Raw genomic sequence first — 21,768 nt, forward strand, 5'->3', positions numbered from 1 at the left:
CTCACACAAACTAAGAATAATTAAATGAACAAGAGTTTAACCCAGTAGCGAACAAGTTTCGATCATGTTTCGATTCCTGCGAAATGTTTTCACACATCGCAAAGTGCTAGACAGTAAAAAAAAGTTGATCTTGATCTAACTTCTTGTTTTGTAAAACGTTAAAAATAGCAATTATTATTATTTCTTTATTTATCTTTGCTTATTTAGTAAGTTAGTTAGTTTTTGGCTCTACTTTGAACTAGATTTTGCGGCGACGAGCTAAAAAGGACGCAGCCTCATCAGCATCAGCATAAGCTTGCGCATCTGTGCGCGTGGCGCTTCCGAGTAGCAGAAATCTGTCAAACTCTCGTGTTTTCGTAGCTTGTTAGTTGAGTTTATATAATTTAAAGTGCAATTGACTGGGCCACCTGAGCTATGGGGGACTCCAATAACTTAGAAGCACTGGTGATGACGCTCAAGGCCGAAATTGAACGTTTGAAGAAAGGGGAAGCGATTAATCCACGCGAAAAAATTTCCCAGATGAGCTCGGAGGTCGTAGACTCAAACCCCTACAGGCAAGTTTCGGTTCTAGATATTCAAAAGCTATTCATTCGCTGTCTGCCTGGTAAATTGCGTGTCGTTCGTGATTTGTGAAAATTATTCTCGGCACTTTCGGTCATAAGATCTGCCCGTTAGCAGAACACATACGGTAGTGTGCAACATTACCTTACATGTTGAAATGGTGGAAGGAATTACCAATCTAACCGGGTAGTAAATGTTGTGTTACGCTGATAGGAATATTGTGATCATTATTTTCTTGAAACCGCTCGCTTTATTGACAGCAGTCGGCCGTAAATAAAGTTTTTTGTTGTTGCACGCGCTAGTCGAAGTAGCAAGTTTCGTGTTTTTGTTCTGCGTTCTAGCTGTTTTGTGTTCGTATTCTTTCCAGCATTTCCGCGTTAATATACCGGAGTCACAATCGTTGGTAAAATTGTGCAGATGTTCCTCATTTAATATCCAACTTCTTAAACTTGTGTTTCCTTTCAGCCGTTTGATGGCTCTAAAGCGTATGGGCATCGTCGATAATTATGAGGCAAGTCGTTGACATCATAATTTTTAATAGATGATCAATTTCTCTATTTCATCTCGCTGCATGCTCACTCACTGTGCCTTTGCCCACAGGCCATTAGAACTTACACGGTAGCTGTTGTCGGTGTTGGTGGTGTTGGGAGCGTGACTGCCGAAATGCTTACGAGGTGTGGAATAGGCAAGGTGAGCTTCCCGTTTGCAGACGTCACAATTGATTGATTAACCGATTGGTGTGTTTTGACGTCTCAGACCAACACATGGCTTTGAGAGATATCATAGTAAAGGGCTCCGGGTTAATTTTGACCACCATGCGCACACAAAGCACATGCTACACAAACGTTAACTCGATTGTGCTCAGCAGCAAGCCACTGAGCCACCATGGTAGCTACACAGAAGTTATAATTTCACCTTGGAAAGAACATGTTGAGCTATTTCTGCCATGATCAGTGCAACTTAGAATGTTACATTGATTCCCTCTTTTTTTTTTTTCCCCAGTCATCAGAGCGCTACTGGACCACAACTATTTAGGGTTAATTATTTGATATATTAACATATTGCTCAGTTATTATTTGAGCTTATGTAGGCACTTGGGTTGTGGTGTGATGCCCACTGACACGGAGTCAGCTGAGTGCTCTCACTTTGAATTTGCAGGGCCAGATGTGGCATTGCAAATGTGACATGCCAGTGATTCAGGGTGGTTTAAGCAAAACTGCATGAATATGGGGCACATTTATATACTGCCTTCCTTTGGTCGGTCAGTCGGTTGGGCTGTTGATAGGAAGAGAGTCCTTGTCTCCAGACAGAGTTTCCAGGTATTCTAATCTTTGCATGGCTGCAGTTATACTGAAGTGACGGAATAGTAGGAGCATGTTATGTAGCTCGACTCATGTACAATGAAGTAGTTACCTGTCTGAGTTTGTCCGTCCTTCATGGAGGACTAGAGCCTGGTGTTGCAAGCATTGCAACACAATAAAGGACAGCAAAAATGCAGATTTCTTTGTGCGTGCAACCAGATTCCTTATGTGATGAGTAATAAATTTCACACACTTGCCCCAAAAAATGTCAGTGAACGAGCAGTCTCTTACGTTGTACTATGTTTCAGCACATTGCAAGTGACAAAAATGTGTTGTAATGTGCTCTTTTAAATCATATATTGGAAAATATGTTGGTTCTCCTTTGTTATCGCCCTTTACGTCGTGTTTGCTCTCAAAAGCAAAAAGTTTCAAAGTGGTTTTTGTGTGTTTGTTTAACATGAAATATTATTGAATAAGTGGCCTCATTTCTTTGAACCTAATGATTCTCTCATAAAAGTTCTACAGGCTAATATATTAATTGAGATTGTATTGTTATTAATAGAGCTCCATTCACAATTTACCATGAACTTCAATGCCATTGGATTATTCAAGGGATATTTGAACGTGTACCATCAGCAGAAATCGAAATGCAGACAGGAAAAAGAAAACTAAACATTTCTTACACAGGAGTTCATGAATGTGGGATGTGGTACTGCTTCATAGCCTACTGCTAAATGCTGTACGGTCATTTAACTACCGTCCAGAAAACAAATCTCTAATGTGTTGTACGCACTACTGAATGCAGAAAGAAAAAAATTACTGTTCAACCTGTTCAGAGCTGTTGATGTCAGAATATGTTTTTTTTTTTTTTTTTTTTTTGGTGAAGAATTATTTTGGTTTGAGAATTTTACATGAGTGTTCTGATTTTTCATTGCAGCTCATTTTATTCGACTATGATAAAGTTGAGCTTGCCAACATGAATAGGCTGTTCTTTCAGCCACACCAAGCAGGTATGAGCAAGGTGGAGGCAGCTGCCAAGACACTGCAGTATGTCCATTTCAGCTTTGGAGATCTGACACACATGGTGCTGCATTAACTGAACTCCAAGTGTTTACCTTGATCTTTGCTATTTAATTCTTTTTTGTAGGTTCATCAACCCTGATGTAGAATTTGATACGTACAACTACAATATTACCACTGTTGACAACTTCCAGCACTTCATGGACACCATCAAGTAAGACAATTTTGCTGACATCAGAGATAGAACAACTATAGTATATGGCAACTTTGGACTTTGAATGAAAGGTTTTTAGCAGCAAAAAGTGAACGTTATGTATGTTCAGTTTGCACTGAATATGCTGTTGTGGCTGCAATGTTGGGAGTACTTCTAGCATAGGTGCCAACTTAGGGGGGGGGGGGGGGGAGGTGCTGCTGAGCCCTCCCACCCACTCCCACACACACCTATAGTGCCATTACCAGAGCTTTGTCCCCCACATCATTTTAAATTCCTTCTGAGGATTCATTCTGAAATACAACCTGGCTGAATGTGTTTAAATTGCTGTAGTCTCTATGTGTGTCCATTATTTAAAAGAAACAAATAGACTGTGGTAACATTGAATTGAATTGAATTATGGGGTTTTACGTGCCAAAACCACTTTCTGATTATGAGGCACGCCGTAGTGGAGGACTCCGGAAATTTCGACCACCTGGGGTTCTTTAACGTGCACCTAAATCTAAGCACACGGGTGTTTTCGCATTCCGCCCCCATCGGAATGCGGCCGCCGTGGCCGGGATTCGATCCCGCGACCTCGTGCTCAGCAGCCCAACACCATAGCCACTGAGCAACCACGGCGGGTATGTGGTAACATCATATGGCTACCTTGACTCAGTTTTAGTTTCAGCAAATGGTAAGCAGTTCTCAGTGAGAACTAGTACTTACCTTCTCTGAACAGTGGACTGTTCAGAGAAGGCAGTAGATGGCAAGAGTTCATATAAGTAATCAAAGGAACATGCAATTTGTTGTTCACTGCTATATGTTATAATGACTGCAAATATCTGTTCACCTAGGACTGGCAGCCTGCAGGGTGGTCCAGTAGATCTTGTTCTCAGCTGTGTCGACAACTTTGAAGCACGCATGGCAATTAACACGGTAAGCATAAAATATGAAACGCAACTACAAATGTATTTTGCCAGTTTGCACTTGTATACTGTAGCAAATGGGATTTGCAGTGTGTATGCTTAGAGTAAATAATCTCATTTCAACATATTTTCTATTAATACCCTTAAATGCAGTTTTGCTTTTATGGGTGCGAAAGCATTTTGTGGTTATGATATGAAAAAAAAAATTTTTTTGTCTGGTTTCACTGCAGTCAATTATTATCAAGCAGACTCATAATCTAACGCATGATGCTGTACCTACTCTTTTGTTATAGGCCTGCAATGAACTCAACCAAGTTTGGATAGAGTCTGGTGTTAGTGAAAATGCAGTCTCTGGCCATATACAGCTTATAGTCCCTGGTGAAACTGCGTGCTTTGCTGTAAGTAGTTTGAGCGACATGATTAAGGTGCTTATGCTCATTGCATGGTACTAGGCTTGTGCCAAGAAAAACTGCAGTACGAAGTAAGTTATTGTTGCATGCAGTTTTGTGTTATCCATGGATAAAGAGTGGAAATATGATGAGTAGAAATGGTGGGGCCATGTTGTGCATGCCTATTTCAGAAAGTGCATGTTTGCTTAGGACAACATTCATTTGGGCTAGATGGTGCATACTTGAATTAGGAAGGAACAGCGCCAACTAAGACGATCACAAGTGGGGAGAACGACCACTTGTGATCGTCTTAGTTGGCGCTGTTCCTTCCTAATTCAAGTATGCACCATCTAGCCCAAATGAATGTTGTCCTGAACTATGTTTCGAAACCACAGGGCCCTTTTTTATGTGACAGCCTTGGCGCTTGTACTGTGTCGTTCTCCCCACTTGTTATCGTCTTAGTTGGCGCTGTTCCTTCCTAATTCATGCATGTTTGCCATTGCCATATTAGTGAGTTGTAGTGGATGCTCATGGAATTCTCGACATGCACTGTCCACTTGCGAGGCACCGTTCTATATGTGCTGCTCAGTGCACTATGTGCAAGTGGACTAGTGCACAGCATGCTGGGGCAAGTATAAAAGCGGAAGATGCTGAAAAGCAAAGCGAAATGTCATCTGGCTAATTACAGCTGTTGTGTGCAATATGCCAGATGGAAATACAACAAGATGCGTGCATAAATCTGTTATAAGGCACACTAGCCTCTTCCATTACTTGTTAAAAACATTTCCTAGGAGGAAAGTGAGGAAAGTGTGTAACAAAGTCTGTTTACATTGCAGTGTGCACCTCCTTTAGTTGTTGCTTCCAACATAGATGAAAAGACATTGAAACGGGAAGGAGTTTGTGCTGCGAGCTTGCCTACTACAATGGGCATTGTTGCAGGATTTCTTGTGCAAAATACTCTCAAGTGAGTACATTATGTGACTAACAATATTAGGCTCATACTTTAAGGTGATTGATTGATTGATTGATTGATTGATTGATTGATTGATTGATTGATTGATTGATTGATTGATTGATTGATTGATTGATTGTGCCATGGCAAAGTACTCCAGATCAATCTTGACTACTTGAAATTGTTTAAAATGCACCCTAATGCTTGGTAAATGAGCATTTTTGCAATCTACCTCCACCCAAATGTGGCTGTAGTGGCTGCGGATCGACCCTGTGACTTCATGCTGAGTAGCTGATTAGCAGCAGAATGCCATGTCCACTAACACACAGATCTTCGCAGCTTTTTTGCAATGTTTAATGCTTTGTGATGATAATGTGGTAGACATGGGAAAGTGAAATATTGGGAGTGAATTATATCCTATCCTTTGCTGGTTTTACATTTATTCAGTTTGTTGGGTGTGTGCTTAATTTAGCAGGCTAACTGGTTACGCAGGTTTCCTGGAATGCTATCAACTATCATGCAGAGTTAAATAGTGCATCATAATTGTACTTTTACTTTAAAGCCTAACCTGGTGACAAACTATACTCCATCTCACAAGCTGGTTGCAGCAATGCTAAAGGTATGAGGCATACACAGGCAATATCCTTGCACAGTAGTATATATTTCCGTGCGTAACTGGCTGATTATTGGCTACACTAAAGAGTTTTATTTTTGCTCACTACACGATACGGTAAAGCGATGCGTGACATGTTGGGTCCTTTGCGCATGCACATTGCATACCGAGAATTACTGTGGCAGTCACCGACGGTAACCATAATAGCCACCCTAACTGTGGCAACATGGCAGCGCTCATACATCGCCAACCACCTGCTTCGATCAGAATTCGCGCTTTTTACTGACTCTCCACCTTGTCGGCAAGAAACAAGTGGCAAAATCCGTCATCGCTAAGTCTCATCTCAAGCTGAGGTCAAGTCATGGTTTGTCGTAATTATTAATATCGGCTGTTTGTTTTCATGCTGCTAGGACTATAGACACGGCAACGAGCTGGAAAACTGGCTTGATTTCTAGTTAGCAGATAGTGCCACAGCATTAGCATTGGTGATGCGTTGATGGTGCAGAATGCCATAATAGCCTAATTGTTCACTGCATCATTAATTTCATACTTGCCAACTCTTCCGAATTTTTCATAAAATGTATGAATTTCGAGCAGTCTTACGATGTTATGAATCTTGCTTAAAATTTAATGGAAAACATATTATTTGTGAAAAAAACAACAACGTGAAAATGTAGTAAAACTACACCCTGGTACCTTGCACTGCCATGAGAGGGCAGTACGTATGCTTGGTATGATCATCAGCAGCTGCAAGGTTGTAGTGACTTCTGTCATCTACTAGGGGGTCAGGAATCCATATCCAAAGCTCGATAGTGCTGATATGCTGATAGCGCCTCTAGCGTCTCCGCAAACCAGTTGCCGTGCTGTTGCCTTTGTTTGCGCAGGCGTGCGGGTTTGGACTTCAGTCAGCTTCAGTCACTGCAGTATTGGTCTCGCCTTTTGCGTGACTAGCTGCCACGTCAGACGCAGTGCGACTCCAGCCTGTAGCGGCTTTGCAGTGCAATGGCGAGCTCGAAGCCCCAACAGTACTTCCAAGTGTTTTTGAAATCGTACACAAAGAATTTCCGTGCTTCATGCCGTCAAAGAAAAGGGAGAAGTTAGAATTCTGCACCACGTGTGCCTGTGATGTGAACATCTCGCATGGCAGCAAGTCTGACATCAAGGTCCACATTGCTTCGAAAAAGCATCAGGGATTTGTGCGAGCCGCGGACAGCCAGCCAAGCCTAGCAAGTTTTGTACGCAGCGACAACAACCTCAGTGTGATTCGTGCAGAATGCCCCTTCACAGTTTTTAGTTGACCACAACACACCGCTGAGTGTCAGCGATCATGCCAGACCGCTTTTCCGGAAGATGTTCCCAAAGTGCGAAGAAGCGAAATACTACGCCTGTGGATGGAACAAAGACGACGTCAATTGTTCGGGAAATGGCCGCCAACGCGCAGACTCCTTTGCTGGATACCCTAAACAGCAAGTACTTTCGATTGCTGTGGATGGCAGTAACAATAAGGATACACAGCTTTACCCTATTATTGCGACGTATTTCGTTAAAGAAACGATTAGAGTCGAAAGCCACCTTCTTTGCCTCAGGACACTCCAAGAGGAAGTGACGGGTCACAAGGTTGCAAATCTGGTTCTGGACGAGAGGAGGTCTCGGAATTCGCCTGTTGGAAACCTGTTGGCTATGTGTTCGGACAATGCCAATGTCATGATCGGCAAGAAAAACAGTGTTTCTACTGTATTGAGAGAGGCTCAACCAGGTCTGATAGGGGTTGGTTGCCCATGCCATCTCATCAACTTGGCCACCCAAAAAGGAGCTTCATATCTTCCTGTAAAGGTTGATGAGGCTTTGGTTGACATATTTTTTTAGCTAGAGAAAAGCTCAAAATGGAAAGATAGACTTAAATGCATGACGCCGAGGTCAGAAAGATGTTGAAGCATTCGCCGACACGTTGACTGTCGTTGGGAAAGTGTTTGAAGAGGCTGCTCAACCAGTGGAAACCACTACTCAGCTTTTTTTTATCTGAAACAAAGAAGTGTAACAAGCTGAGCTTGTTTTCGGAGTCATACCAAATTTCGAAGACTTCCTCACCAACCCCAAGAACCCTGCACTGGTCCCAAAGTCTGCTACACATCTTCACAAGACTCCTGCAGACCTCGGGGGGGGGGGGGGGGGGGGGGGGAGGAGGCATCGATGGTGATGAACTCTCGCTAAAGAGGAAATGCGCTCATTCTGGACCTCAAGCAAAAAAACTGACACTTCATACCAAGGATTCTGGGGAAGCCAGCCACTTCACCCGTGAAGAGCGCCTGTTTTATTTTTTGTCATCGGAGCTAAACAGGGCATGCTGTATTTTTTTCCAAAATGTTATACCGCGTTTTGAGAATGCAAACTGCCTTCTTCAGGCACAGGCTCCCCACATTCATGTTCTGAGGGGCCTCTTGAACTGCCTTTTTGAGGATCTCCTGACTAGATTTGTGCATCCAGGTGTTGTCAAGGCATGTCATTCATTGCTGGAAGTTGACTATGGAGCTGCAGAGAACCAGAAAGGTGATGAAGACATAGTCATTGGCAGCACAACCTACTCTGTAGTTGAGACACTGAGCTGCATTTAGAGAGAGCAGTTATTCTCTGTTGTATGTCTGTATTTAACGGCAGCGATTACATTCACCATTCATTTCTGCTAGAAGATGTCAATCTTAATATGGCTGAAGTTGCTCGAGTACAAGCTCTGGAAACTGCTTCATTCAACAGTGTACGCCATTTTATTATGGCATTCCCTCCTATCCTACCCCAGCAGAGTGGCGAATCAAAAGAAGAAGCAATCGACGCACTTGAAGTTGAGTTTGCCAACTTGCAAGCATATCAGGTTCCAGCCAACATACTGAATGAGCGAAGGTGCGATGTGCAGTGGTCGGAATTAGAAAGCATTCGAAGTGTCGACGGATCGCTCAGGTTCCACAGAATTTCAATGGTTATGCTGGGTATTCTCTCCATTCCCCCCAGCAATGCTGAATGTGAGAGAATATTCAACACTGTGAACAAAACTCTGAGTTTCGCTCATCCGTGTGTGAGAAAACACTCGAAAGTCTGCTGATGGTCAAAGGGGTACCAGAGTGGTACTTGCTTTGAGCAAACCTACATGGAGAAGTTTCTGAAGCAGGCAAAGTCGGCAACAGCAAAATCATTGCAAAAATAAATTGTGCCCCAGTAGAGTTTTCGCTCTTTACTCTCCAAGACACGGATTTCACTTGTGGTTGTGAAAACGTGAGTAAGCTTGTCGCAAAAGGTAAATCCCTTAAAAAAAAAAGTGCTGCCGCATCCCCCCCTCCGTCGCGATAGTTTTATGAATTTCCAAATCTTCAGGTTTGTAAGGGCATTCACCCGTATTACTTGCCAAAGAGGCTGCAAGGTAACTGCAGGTAAAGTGTACAGGTAAAGTGAAGCCATGCTGTCGCATCCATGTAAATGCAGCTTATGGTTTGGTGTCAAAACATTTTTTGCATCAATCCACCAACCATGGAGCATGTAACAGGATGGCAAGCAAACTCTGAGCAGACGACACGGTGCGGATGAGCACATCTACAGGGGCATTTGGCCTTCCTATTGGCTAAGAATTCACAGTGCTGCAACCAGCTTGTGAGATCGAGTATAGATAAAGGTGTATTTTAATATGGTGGTGAACATGAACATTTTCTAGCTTTGCTTCTTTCGAGATCTCACTGCTTGTGTTTAATCAGTGGGCAGTATGACATGCGCACAGTTTCTACCTAGAAATTGCTAATGTATAGTTTAAGTAGGCCTATTGTTAACTTTTATCCGAATGCAGCAGATAAGTTGTGGAAAGGTCATGTACAGTTTCTGTTTGCAGCATACTTCCTAACTCTCCAGAATTTTTCGTAAAGTTAATGAATTTAGCATCTTTACGATTTTTCGAATGTTACGGGAAGTTTTACGAAAAATACATTCTTTCTGCAAAAAGATTTTGCTCATTGGTGCCCGAACCTTTCATTAAAACTCGTCTGATGGTGAAAGGATGCAAGAGGAGGACTTGTTTCAAGCAAGTTTGTACAGACAAATTCCTGGAACAAACTGAAAAAGTCATTGCTATTTACTGTGCCACGTTTGTTGCTGGCTGTTTATTGTACCTAGTTAAATGATTTTTAATAAAGTGCAAATGAATCCCTTAAAAGGCATGTGCTCAGGGCAAGCTTCTACAAAAATTCTTGCCATCCCCCCCTTTCTTTGTCATGTCACAAGTATTTTACAAATTTTAAGGTTCACTGGTTGGCAGGTATGTTGCAGCTGTGCAAGCAGTTTTGAGAACCATACTCATAGTAGTAGGCATTGTTTACTTTAGGTGCCATGGACATAGAGTGTATATAAAATGCTTGTCTAATGATGTACACTGAAAATCTGTCCAGGTATCTTCTAAAGTTTGGCACAGTGTCCCACTACCTTGGCTACAATGCTCTCCAGGACTTTTTCCCAACAATGCAAATGAAACCAAACAGCCAGTGTGATGACAGTTTTTGCAGACAGCGTCAAAAGGAGTACCAGGTGACACTGCATTAAAAATTAGTGATATAGTCCACCCACTTGTCAGGTCATGCTGTAATCCAAACCAGATATTAAACCTCCATACTGTAGAGTGTGTAGAATGCCTCAAAATGTGGCTCATCCATTCCTGTGGCTGCTACTAGTATCGTGCATGTGACTGGTCAATATAAACCTGCTAGAAATGACTGTCTGCTATATTGCCTCAAATTTCACAGTTTAGCAAGGCAGCTGAGAAGGCAAACAACAACCAAAAAGAAAAAAAGAAAAAAAGAAACGGAAATGTGTAAAAATGAACGGAAAAACTGCAGTTGGAGCCAGTTAGAGCATGCAACAAATTTTAAAAAGCACCATTGCAGTGTTGTGGCATTCACTTTTGCCCTCACCAGTGAAGAAGTGCAACTTCTAACATGCTAGGAACGACAAAAAGAAATGGGAAGCCACTTTTCATTCTTAACCCTTTGGGTGCCAGGTGCTTTTCTGAAGTGCAACAAATTCAATTACTTTCTAAGTAACATAGTAGCAGGTTCTGAATTTAAATGATATTTGTTGGTGATATGTTGCTGAATGTTTTACAGATTTTCTATCTGAACATTGAAACAAGAATTAAGACATATGTAAATTAATCATTTTAATTAGAGTAGCTATTGTTCCTCAGGCAACATGGCCCCTTTGTCACTGTTGTTCCTTAATTGAGGACACCGCATAATCAACGCACATAATCACAGCATAATCAAGTCCTCTGAATCAACGTTCATAAGAAGTTCTTGAATTTCTGCCTCATTAAAAAATACGCTGGTTTTATGCACCGCAGTCCGCCTTGTCGGAAAATGAGAGGTGTGAGCAACACCGACAGTTGATAACCTTTGTCGCACAATCTGTCATAGAAAAACAAAACTTACCATAACATTTTTGTTTAACTAACTTCTGAGAAGATGGCACAACCAATCTACAGATGTTTCACATTCACCAATTATCTCGAACACTGAGCCAGGGGTATATATCAGTGGCCAGATGAGTGTGCACGGGCACAGCAGGGTTATTCCTGCACAAGTAAATTCATGACACAGTGCCTTCTCATAAACTTTTTCACAAAAGCAACGTAGAGCAACCTTAATGTTATTTTCCGCTACATTATCTACACCAGCGACTGTGGGAGCACTGTTTCTTGGTGGAGGCGTACCCTCTCAGAGCAGCTGCAAAGATGAAATACAAGTTTTGGCCATTAGCTACCAGCTTGTCCCCAATACGTTGTGGTTTTATGTTGAACATCCTCTTTATCTGCCATCAGTATTGAAGTTTATGATTTATTCTGTCATTATCTACCAGTACATCTTAGCATGTGTGGTAGTTTCATCACTACCTTGACACTGCTGGCTGGTCGGGAAACATGCATCACACCAAAATCTCAAGAAACAGGAAGAATGGAGTCTGAACTCATATTCATTTTAGACTCTGTGAGGAGAGTGCTAAATGCCATAGACACTGACAGACAATAGAATGTTTCATTTCGGATATGAATCAGTGCACATAAAAAGCCAGAACAGATAGAATGACACACACTACCAGTGCTTAACTGAATTTTTATTGTCATATTCACACTTAACAAGCAAGCACAAAAGTACATGTGACATGAGTTGCTGCATCCATCTGAGTCAGTTAAGAAAATATCTTTCAACCACTTCTAGGGAAGTGTAGTATTTATGTCTGAATGTTATTTGTTCTCTCGGGCCATCCTGGTTTTTTTATGCACACTGTATTGTATCTAGAGTGAAGCATTACCAACTCACCCAAGTCTCACTTTCATTGCGACAAGAGCCCTGAAGAACTTCATGGGTAGATATGATGCACCTTTTAGGCAAACTAATACAACAAATTTCTCAGTGTAATTTTATTGATTTTTCTACTTTACGCTGTCTAATGAATCTCTCATTCAGCTCTAAAGCTATAATGTTGACTGGAAGCAGAGAAAATATGCTTATATTAAAGCACTCAGTATAGTAGACAATTTACTCATTTCTGACTTGCTGTCTATAAGGGGGCTTTGCTGTATAATTAGCTTGTTTTTGCAGCGCAGATTTTTATGGTTGGAAAGGTAACAATGTCATAATTGACAGAATTTACAAGAGAATGAGATTTTGAATGATTCTTGGCAGTTTTGGTTTAATCAATTACTACTGTTTTGTCTCATAGCACCCACTTCAAGTGTCTGTTGCAGTTGAAGCAGTTCAGTTCATTTTGCCACAGTTATACCACAGAAATGCTGCAGTTATTGGAGGAATTTCACAAGAATTAAATTCTTAGTCGTGGACCACTGGTCGTCCCACTAATGGTCACAGAAAGAAGGACTTGTGCTTTAATGCTCTACAACTTTACATGTGTAGTGCTAGTTAACTGCGACTTTCCTGATGCCTTGTTCTGACACTTGTTTTATGTTGAACAACCTGACATTGCAGTCAATCGCAAACTCATGCTTCATTTTTTGGTTTCATGGAATGCAGGTTCGGGAGGCATCTAAGCCACCTCCGAAACCCGTGGCAGAACAAAACGAAGAGGTGGTCCATGAAGACAATGAATGGGGTAAATAATTCTGTTGTAGCCACTTCGAATACTGTAACATGCTTGAAGGCACTAATGGGTAACTTTTGATTGTTGTAATTCTACTGATACAATAACAAGCCATTGAAAAAGGTCTAGTTTGGGGGAAATGGCATGCCGGTGATACCCTTCCATGCTCTAGGCATTTTGCAGCTTGGCTAAAAAACATATTACATCCCATCATAATTGTTTATGATTTGTTTTAGACAGCCTACATATAATTCATTGGAACAAACAAACAAAAGACATCAAGGTTATACTATTGGTAAAATTGCATCACTACACAAAATGCTCAGTACCTGTGCGAGAAGAGTACCGCATTTATGGCACAGTTACCAGTTTCTTTATGATCTATTACTAGGGTTCTGTTTTTGTGAGCTTATTTTGGGGCAGTATCGCTGGTCATTTTTCATAGTTCATTTTTTTCACATGAACTAGAGTTATCGGATATTTCTTTTATGGTGCAATAAAATTAGAAGTTTTTCAGCCTTCTTAGCATCCATGATTATATTGCGCTTAGTGTTACACTGAAGATTTTAAGTGAAGGACAGGATGTGGACGTACGTAGCGCAAACTACTAACTGTTTAATACTGTTAAAGAATGCGCTTATATACAAGGAGATTATGTGGGGGGGGGGGGGAGGAGTGAGATATAAACAGGTATGACAAGGTGGCGACATACATACAGGGCCAGGCATACATCGTTCACTTGCACCCGTTCGCCCTGGCAAACTCGACCTCAGCTTCGATAAGCACGATGGACGGAGTGCTTCCTGCTTTGAAGATCCCCACACCAGAATGCCATCAATGTACACCCTTACCCTTAGTAAAGGGTCGAAAATCTTGCTGAGCGTTTTCTGGAAGACTTCGGGTGCAGATGTGATTCCAAATGGAAGTCTAAGGAAGCGGTAGCGACCAAAAGGCGTGGCGAACGGGCGTATCTTTGAAGTAGCCTCGTCGAGTGGAATTTGGTGAAAACCCGCGTTCGCGTTTAGGCGACTAAAGAATTTTGCGCCTGTCAGCTCCGCCTCGGTATCTTCACGTTGTGGCATCTGGTAGTGCTTGCGTTTCAAGCATGCATTTACGTTTCTTGGATCCATGCACACCCTGAGGCTACTGTCTTTTTTCCTCACAATAACAAGTGGACTTACCCAACCAGTTGATTCGTCCACTTTGCAGATGATGTTCGCCTTTTCCATGCGCAGGAGTTCTTTCCACAGGGGTTCCCGTAACGCCAAGGGGATGCGACGCGCTGCATGGATCACTGGAACTGCATCGGCACAAAGCACCATCCAGTACTCTCGCTTCATACAAACAGTGCCTTCGAAGGGGTGGCGAAATTCCTGTATGGCCAGAGCAACCTTGTCTGTAGTCACGGAATCAACAGCGCGGGACAGTAGTGCTAGGGATTCAGCCAGTTCCTGACCTAAGATGGGCTGGCTACGCTTCACAACGAATAAGTCTGCGAGGCACCTACGATCATTGATTGAGACCACTTGAGTTGTCACTCCACAGTGCCTGATCACATTTCCGCTATAGAACCGTAAAACGGAATTACTTGGCCTCAGGCATGGCTTCATTCGGAATCTGTTGTACTCCGCCAATGGTAACAGATTGGCTTGGGAACCACTGTCCACTTTGAACGCAACTTGTTGTTTTCCAACTTGGGGCTTAACGATCCAGTCCATTTTCTGGATTCCGCATAAGTTGACGTCCAAGATTTCGAAATCCTCACTTTCATGTTATAAATGAGAAGAAAGGGGAGGGGGTTAACCGAGGGGCCCGATTTTTGCTAGTCATATCATAAGAAGCCAATGAACACTGACACCAAGGACAACATAGGGGAAATTACTTTTGTTTAATAAATGAAATAAAGAAATGATAAATTAATGGAAATGGAAGTAGATGAAAAAACAACTTGCCGTAGGTGGGGAACGATCCCACAACCTTCGCATTTCGCGTGCGATGCTCTACCAATTGAGCTACCGCGGCGCCGTTTCCCCATCCACTTTCTTGGGTATTTATGTTTCCTAGTAGAACTCTGGGAGTGTTGGCCAGCGCCACCACTCACAGACCTTGGCGGCAGATGTGGAAAATCCTTTCTGTCGCAGGCGTCACGAGAACGTGATCTTTTTGGGTGAAGGCAACCGGTCAATAAACCCACTCATGCTACCTGAAGGCATCAATGTTGCTGGATTCGAGATCCTCATTATGTAATAAACAAGAAGAAAGGGGGTTAACCGAGGGGCCCGATTTTTATTAGTCATATAATAAGAAGCCAACAAACACTGACACCGAGGACAACATAGGGGAAATTGTGCTTAATAAATGAAATAAAGAAACGATAAATTAATGGAAATGAAAGTGGATGAAAAAAGAACTTGCCGCAGGTGGGAAACGATCCCACAACCTTCGCATTTCGCGTGCGATCTTCTACCAATTCAGCTACCGCGGCGCCGTTTCCCCATCCACTTATGTTGTCCTTGGTGTCAGTGTTTGTTGGCTTCTTATGATATCACTTTGATGTTGCACTTGCCAACCTCCGCAAGCATGGCAGATTTTGCCAAAGGTGGGACACTTCCTTGGCTCATGTCTTCTATTGCACTTGGAGCACTGGAATGTGTTTGTCAGGCTTTGGCTCCGGTGCGGGTAGCCTTTTTCGACAGCGTCCACTTTTGCTCTGTTACTTTGCCCTGCTTCATTTTGTTTTCTCACAACCTCTGTGGCCTTGCAGATTTGTTCTGCCTTTTGGAGTGACAAATCTTTCTCTTTCAGCATTTTCTCCCATAGTTTACTGTTCCTGGTACCAAACGCAATTTGGTTGCGAATCATCGAATCAAAAAGCAGACCAAAGTTGCAGTACCTTGCTTGCTTTCGTAGGTCTCGTATGAAGTGCTCCACCGGTTCACCTTTGTCTTGCGTCCTTATTCTGAAGAAGTATCTTTCGTAGACTTCGTTTTGCTGCTCTGCGCAGTATTCTTCGAATTTTCTTACCACAGTCTTGTAGTCTTGCTTGTTTTCATCTTCAGCCAACGTAAAGTTATTGACGACTTCCAGTGTATCATCCCCGGCAGCAGTCAGGAGCCAGGTGGTTTTAGCAGCTTCTGTCAGCGGTTTTGCTGGCTCTGTTGCTTGTACATACAGTTCGAACTTTTGCTTGAATAGCTCCCAGTTCTTCTGAACATTTTCTGTTAGACGAAGATTGTCCGGTAGCTTCAGCAGTTCCATGATTCTCGGTATGGATGAAGCATCGTAGCTGCCGCTGTGGGCCTCACTTCTGACACTATGTATCAGCCACAGACAGGCTGATAAGGGACTGAGACAGTCACCGAGAAATCCAAGAGCAGCAAATGTGGCTGCGGGATTTATGGTCATCAATTATATAGGCCATCGTAGGTCGATGCGCAACATAGTGTGCATCACGTGGCATGGTCGGCATGACCGAGCACGAGACACTATCCATAGAATATGAATGTGTATGAATATATTTACATATATCTTGTACTTACCTATGTCTAGTCTTGTAGTTAACTATGTCTGCCTGTCCTGCAAGGACCACAATGTGGTCTGTAGTATGTACTAAATAAATAAATAAATCCATTGCACATAAGAAGATGGAGAAAACGATGCCTAAGCAGCAATAATTTTTCTTAAGGCATTGCTGCCTCGCATAGTAGCCCTATTATCGGTGAATCATCACATGGTCATACTTTCAGCTAAAGGACATTATCTGCCCACCTCACAAGCAGCACCATCCACAGCTTAAGTGTATACATCTTGCACTGTGTACAGTTGGCCACATTAGCTTGTGTATAAAGCACATGTGCTTTATGCTGACATTCTTTAATTCTCACATATTTTCCCACTGTTTTCATATAGCACTCATTGTCCAGCCAATTCTACCTTTGCATGGTATTCTTAAATAACAAATTTTCTTTGTATCAATGTAACCCATGGATTCACTTATGTTTTTTGCAAAGGTATCTGCTTAGTGTCAGAAACGCCAGATGAAGCAGCTGAAGGAAGCAGTGCCGAGTGTACAGTGTCCGATCTTGCACCTGGAATTCAGCTAGCTTACACTGTTCCCAAGCCACAAAAGGTATGAAACACCTTCTGTGCCGTTTTTTATGATGAAGTGGGGGGGGGGGGGCATTTTTGTTTGGTCTCTGTGCTTGAATAAGGATAAGCATTGGCTGCTTCTGTAGCACATCTTCACCACCAAGTGTTTTCAGAGGAACTTATTTTGGACCCTCAGGGAGGCTAGAAATCCAATCTGGGCTATCATAAATACTTTTGTGAGTAACTTGGTAACTTGCAAATACTTATGTGAGTCGATAAGTGATAGTAGTTTAAACTTTTAGTGGTAACTTTTATATGTTACGCAAGTTACTCATGGGATCATAGCAAATGATCCGTGTTTGCAGCCCAACCAGTGCCTTTGGTTGTGCAGCTTGCTTTCTCACTGAAAGCTATAAACTGTGAATACACAACTAGCAGTGTTCAAATTGCAGCCTAGCTGCAGAAGCGGTGCACATCATTCCTTGCCCTGCATCCTGTTTCCCAGCAATTTACAAGAAGTCTATCAGTTGGAAGCAGGTCTCAGTGCAGGTAGGAAGAGCCTGTGCACTGCAGTGGTAGTTCAAGTCTTCCTCATAGTGTCTTCCTCATGGAATTTTCAGTTTCCTTACCTGTAACAGTTGTTGATAAAACAACGTTTTTCACACCATGTGGTGCCTTTAGTTCTGGCTCGGGGATCATCTGATCCATTTTGTAGAATTTTCACAGTGTCTGTTTCAAAACATCAGGCATCATATTTGGATTTAAATATACTCCATTACAAAGCCACCTCACCATGCTGCAAACCCCTTCTTGATTTAATAGTTGGACGAACCACTGTTTTGGTCTAGCCTTGTAACTCTGAACCAGCTCCAGTATGTTGCAAGACATGGCACAGTGCTGCTGGTCGTACTGCCACCAGTGACATCATTTTGCATTGTGCAGGGCCAGGATAACGTAAAACGATTCCAAATCTGCCATTAGGCCTGCGTGACAACTGAAAATGGCTTGGGCCCTGTCCATTTTGGTCTATCATGGGGGAGTCAGTTTGAGAGTGTAGAAGTTAGGGCATTTGCTACAGTTCGCCATGGTTTTCTTAGCTCTCTTCGTACTGGATGCAGCTGCAGTGCTGCCGAGCATGCAGCAATGCACACAGGGGCCGTCAGGGAAATTATGTTGAAAGCCGTGACGGCGTCCTGAGCCAGTGTGGAGAGAGATGACAAAGTATGCGTGGCAAGTGTGTTTCATAGAAGTGAGCCATGGTGGCAGGTCCTTAATTTAGGGAGCAATGGAATCCCACTGGATGTGGCTTTTTTAACCCATGTTGCTACAGGGGGCCACCAACCGGTAACCGTTTGCTCAAGTGGGCATGACGGGAGGGCAATTTACCCGCAGCGACTGAAAACGCTTGCGGGATTTGACGAGATGGGTGTTGCTCCTGTAGGGGTGGGGGGAAAGCAGAGAAAGTCAGAAGATGTATGCATTTTTGTTGCGGTTGTTTGTCCCAACAAGACTGAGCCCTTAAAAATGGGCGCTCAGGATGAGACGAGAAGAGGTTGTCTGGGTGCAGCCCGACCGGAGGCTTTGCTGCGGAAATAAACGCTGTCCTCCACCAGACCGTAGCTGTTCCTTCATGTTGCCAGCGTGCACTTGGGCCATTGACCAGCGCCATTTCAGACCACCACCACTAACCACGAACGTGCATTCCCAGCTGAGGGCTAATGGTGGATTTGGAATAAAAACAGATTGAAATATTTTTACGTAATTTTTGCCCTGCTTAAGTTATGGCTTCGCCAAGCTACCACATATGCTGATGCCCAGTATTTCCATAAGTGTGTTATTTCAAAAGATAATTTCATACACATGTTCACAAAGAAAATGCTAGATAATGGGTGGGACTGTGACGACATTCAACCTGTGGTGTCGTCGAGCGGAAATAGGGGCGGGAAGAAACGGAGTGAACAGGACAGACGCTTACTTACAACTGAAGTTTAATGAAAGGTTTTCCAAAAAGCGGAGGGCCGCACATGCACAGGCTGGCCAGATATATACACAATCTGCCACGTGGGTCAGTGTCCCATCAGTTGCCTTGATGGATAAAGAAATTAGGTATCTCCTTGGGCGGTAGCATTCTTTACAATTTTTGCATGTGATTATGCATGAGCTTTGTATCTGCCTTCTGACTGCGCACGTGTGGACCTTTGCTCCCTGGAAAACCTTTCATTAAACTTCAGTTGTAAGTGAGTGAGTGTCCTGTCTACCCTGTTTCTTCCCACCCGTATTTCCACTCAATGACACTACATGATGCACCAACTGGCCCAACAGCCTACGCTTCCGACATTGAACTTGATTAAAGATCAGATTGTTTGAACAGTCATATTCATGTTTATTAAATGACAAAGCATGTATAAATATTTTTGTAATCATAAGGAATGTGCAAAATACTGAAAGTAGGCTTTTCCTATTAGGTTGCCATACATGAGATGGCCAACCTCCCGCTCATGGCACCATTGAGCCAAGGGTAGGCTAGCAGACAGCGATGATGTAGTAAGGAAGAGGCAGTGGGAAGGCTAGTATCACCAAGTCATATGGTCGTGCCTTATTTCTACTTCTATGGCAACGTCTGCCACCTTATGTGGGTCAAATGAGATTTGTGTAAAAGCGCACTTTCAGTATTTCACATATCTCCTATAACAGCCTTAAGCAATGGCACCTGTCTTTGACCTACCAACCTTTTAAAACAATGTGTATGTACACTTCTTACAAGTTTACTTCAAAATTGAAGGAAAGAACCAGTCACAAAAGACAAAGGACAAGAAGAGATGTTCACACTACAATGACACACTCGTGTTCACACCACAGTCGTTGTGGTGTGAACATCTCTCTTCTTGTCCTGTGTCTTTTGTGACTGATATTTTCCTTAAACTATGTACCAACTCGCCCGGATGTCAACCCTTTTACTTCAAAAATGTGATGTTAGTGCTACTCGCAGAACTGCCAATAGAATGGGTCAAAAGATGTGCATGCACATGTACTCTTGCACACATTAAGTTTTTAACTGCAGTCTAAGCAAGCTCACTGGAGATGCCAGGGTGCACATTGTGGTGTAAAATCAAAGTGACAAATGTAGGCAGTCCAATAACAGAGTTGCTGGACACCTGCTAGTGCTCTGTTGGCACTAGTGTTAGGGTGAGTTTTATATACCATATTGTTACTACAGTCAAACCTCAATTTAAGTAAGTTGTGTTCACATGCATTGTGGCACATTTCCAAGAGGGAAGCCTGCAATGGTTTGGCCACATATTGTAGAAAAATGTAATTATGACCAAATGTGGTAGCACAAGGAAATGAGGTCCACCTAGGAGGAGGTGGCAGGGCAATATCGGGAAGATTTTCATACTGTGAAACTGAAGAAGAAACGTTGAGTGACTGTGTGATGTGATGGAAACTCGTCGAAAACAGCAACTCCATATGGAAATAGGATGTGTTTGAAAAATCTCACATAGGTATACTATTTCACTCTCTTTTTAGTGACTGCATTCCTGCAACTTTACTGTTGGACAGCGTATGTGAATGCATAAATGCTGAGAATAAGAGACAGAAATGAATATGGCCAGGTCATGTAATGTGTAGAGCAGAAAACCAATAGTCTGTGAGAGTAACAAATTGGGTGCCAAAGGAAGGAAAGTGCAGCAGAGAATTAGGTTTGTTGAGATTATGAAAAATGCAGTTATCGGGTAGGTTTGGTTGAGGCAAGACAGGGGTAATCCGAAATCCCTGGGAGTGGCCTTTGTCTTGCAGTGAATAGGCTGACAATGGTGATGATGTATGTGAAGTCACGAGGGAAAGGCTTCCTGGTCTGTTAAGTGCAACTCTTACTTGTAGTTAACTACATTCCTGCAAAGTATAACATGTATCCCAGTCACCACCTTCATGTTGGGGGTTATAATTGAGCATAAACATATGCAAATGTATTTAAAGAACTAGTACATGTATGACAAAAAGTGGTTTAGTACTGAAGCTTGTGCATAGTTTTGTATTCTGACATACAGATACATTTTGTATTGTCTCACTGCTTCACTTTTTGTGTGTGTGTGTACACATGTGGCAAGCTTTATAGCTCACAGGCATTATTTTGCACTGGTGCAGTGCACACTACACATAGTGAAATTTACATTCCTCATGTCAAGCATCTTACTCAAGCTTTTAATAATTTTTGTTTTTCTTTATCAGAATGAAGACACAGAAGTTGCAGCTGACAGTGAACAGACATTGGAAGAACTTATGGCACAAATGAAATCGTTGTAAGAGAAGCTATGCTTCAAATAAAGGCCCTACTACCAGCTTCACGTCTTAAGGTATCCGTAACACTCAGATATCGGGAAATGCAGTGCAAAACTGACGTGCTTATTCACCATACATAAAAAGGTAAGCTCAATTAAATGTCAGTTCATACCCATGACAATAAAATGTGCTGACTGTGGCACTTGAAATTTTTCTGCACCATAGTTATTAAAAGTGCTAAACACTGGGGTGATTTTTTCACTGCAAGCAGAGAGGTACACTGCACATTCCACTATTATGCTTCTTCATCAATAAATTTTG

At 42.5% G+C, this 21,768-nt stretch overlaps 1 protein-coding gene across 1 annotated transcript; it reads left to right on the forward strand.

Moving 5' to 3' along the window:
• Positions 1 to 294: 294 nt before the first annotated feature.
• On the forward strand, positions 295 to 21,508 carry Uba5 (Ubiquitin-like activating enzyme 5). The gene is made up of 12 exons (XM_050193293.3): positions 295 to 554; positions 1,027 to 1,072; positions 1,162 to 1,251; positions 2,800 to 2,909; positions 3,010 to 3,096; positions 3,930 to 4,011; positions 4,295 to 4,399; positions 5,227 to 5,354; positions 10,377 to 10,512; positions 13,011 to 13,089; positions 17,088 to 17,206; positions 21,397 to 21,508. The coding sequence occupies exons 1-12, from the start codon at positions 415 to 417 to the stop codon at positions 21,469 to 21,471; spliced, it is 1,197 nt and encodes a 398-aa protein (XP_050049250.1). The 5' UTR covers positions 295 to 414; the 3' UTR covers positions 21,472 to 21,508.
• The last annotated feature ends 260 nt before the right edge of the window (positions 21,509 to 21,768 follow it).

Source organism: Dermacentor andersoni, chromosome 1 (assembly GCF_023375885.2).
Source record: "Dermacentor andersoni chromosome 1, qqDerAnde1_hic_scaffold, whole genome shotgun sequence".
Classification (NCBI taxonomy): domain Eukaryota; kingdom Metazoa; phylum Arthropoda; class Arachnida; order Ixodida; family Ixodidae; genus Dermacentor; species Dermacentor andersoni.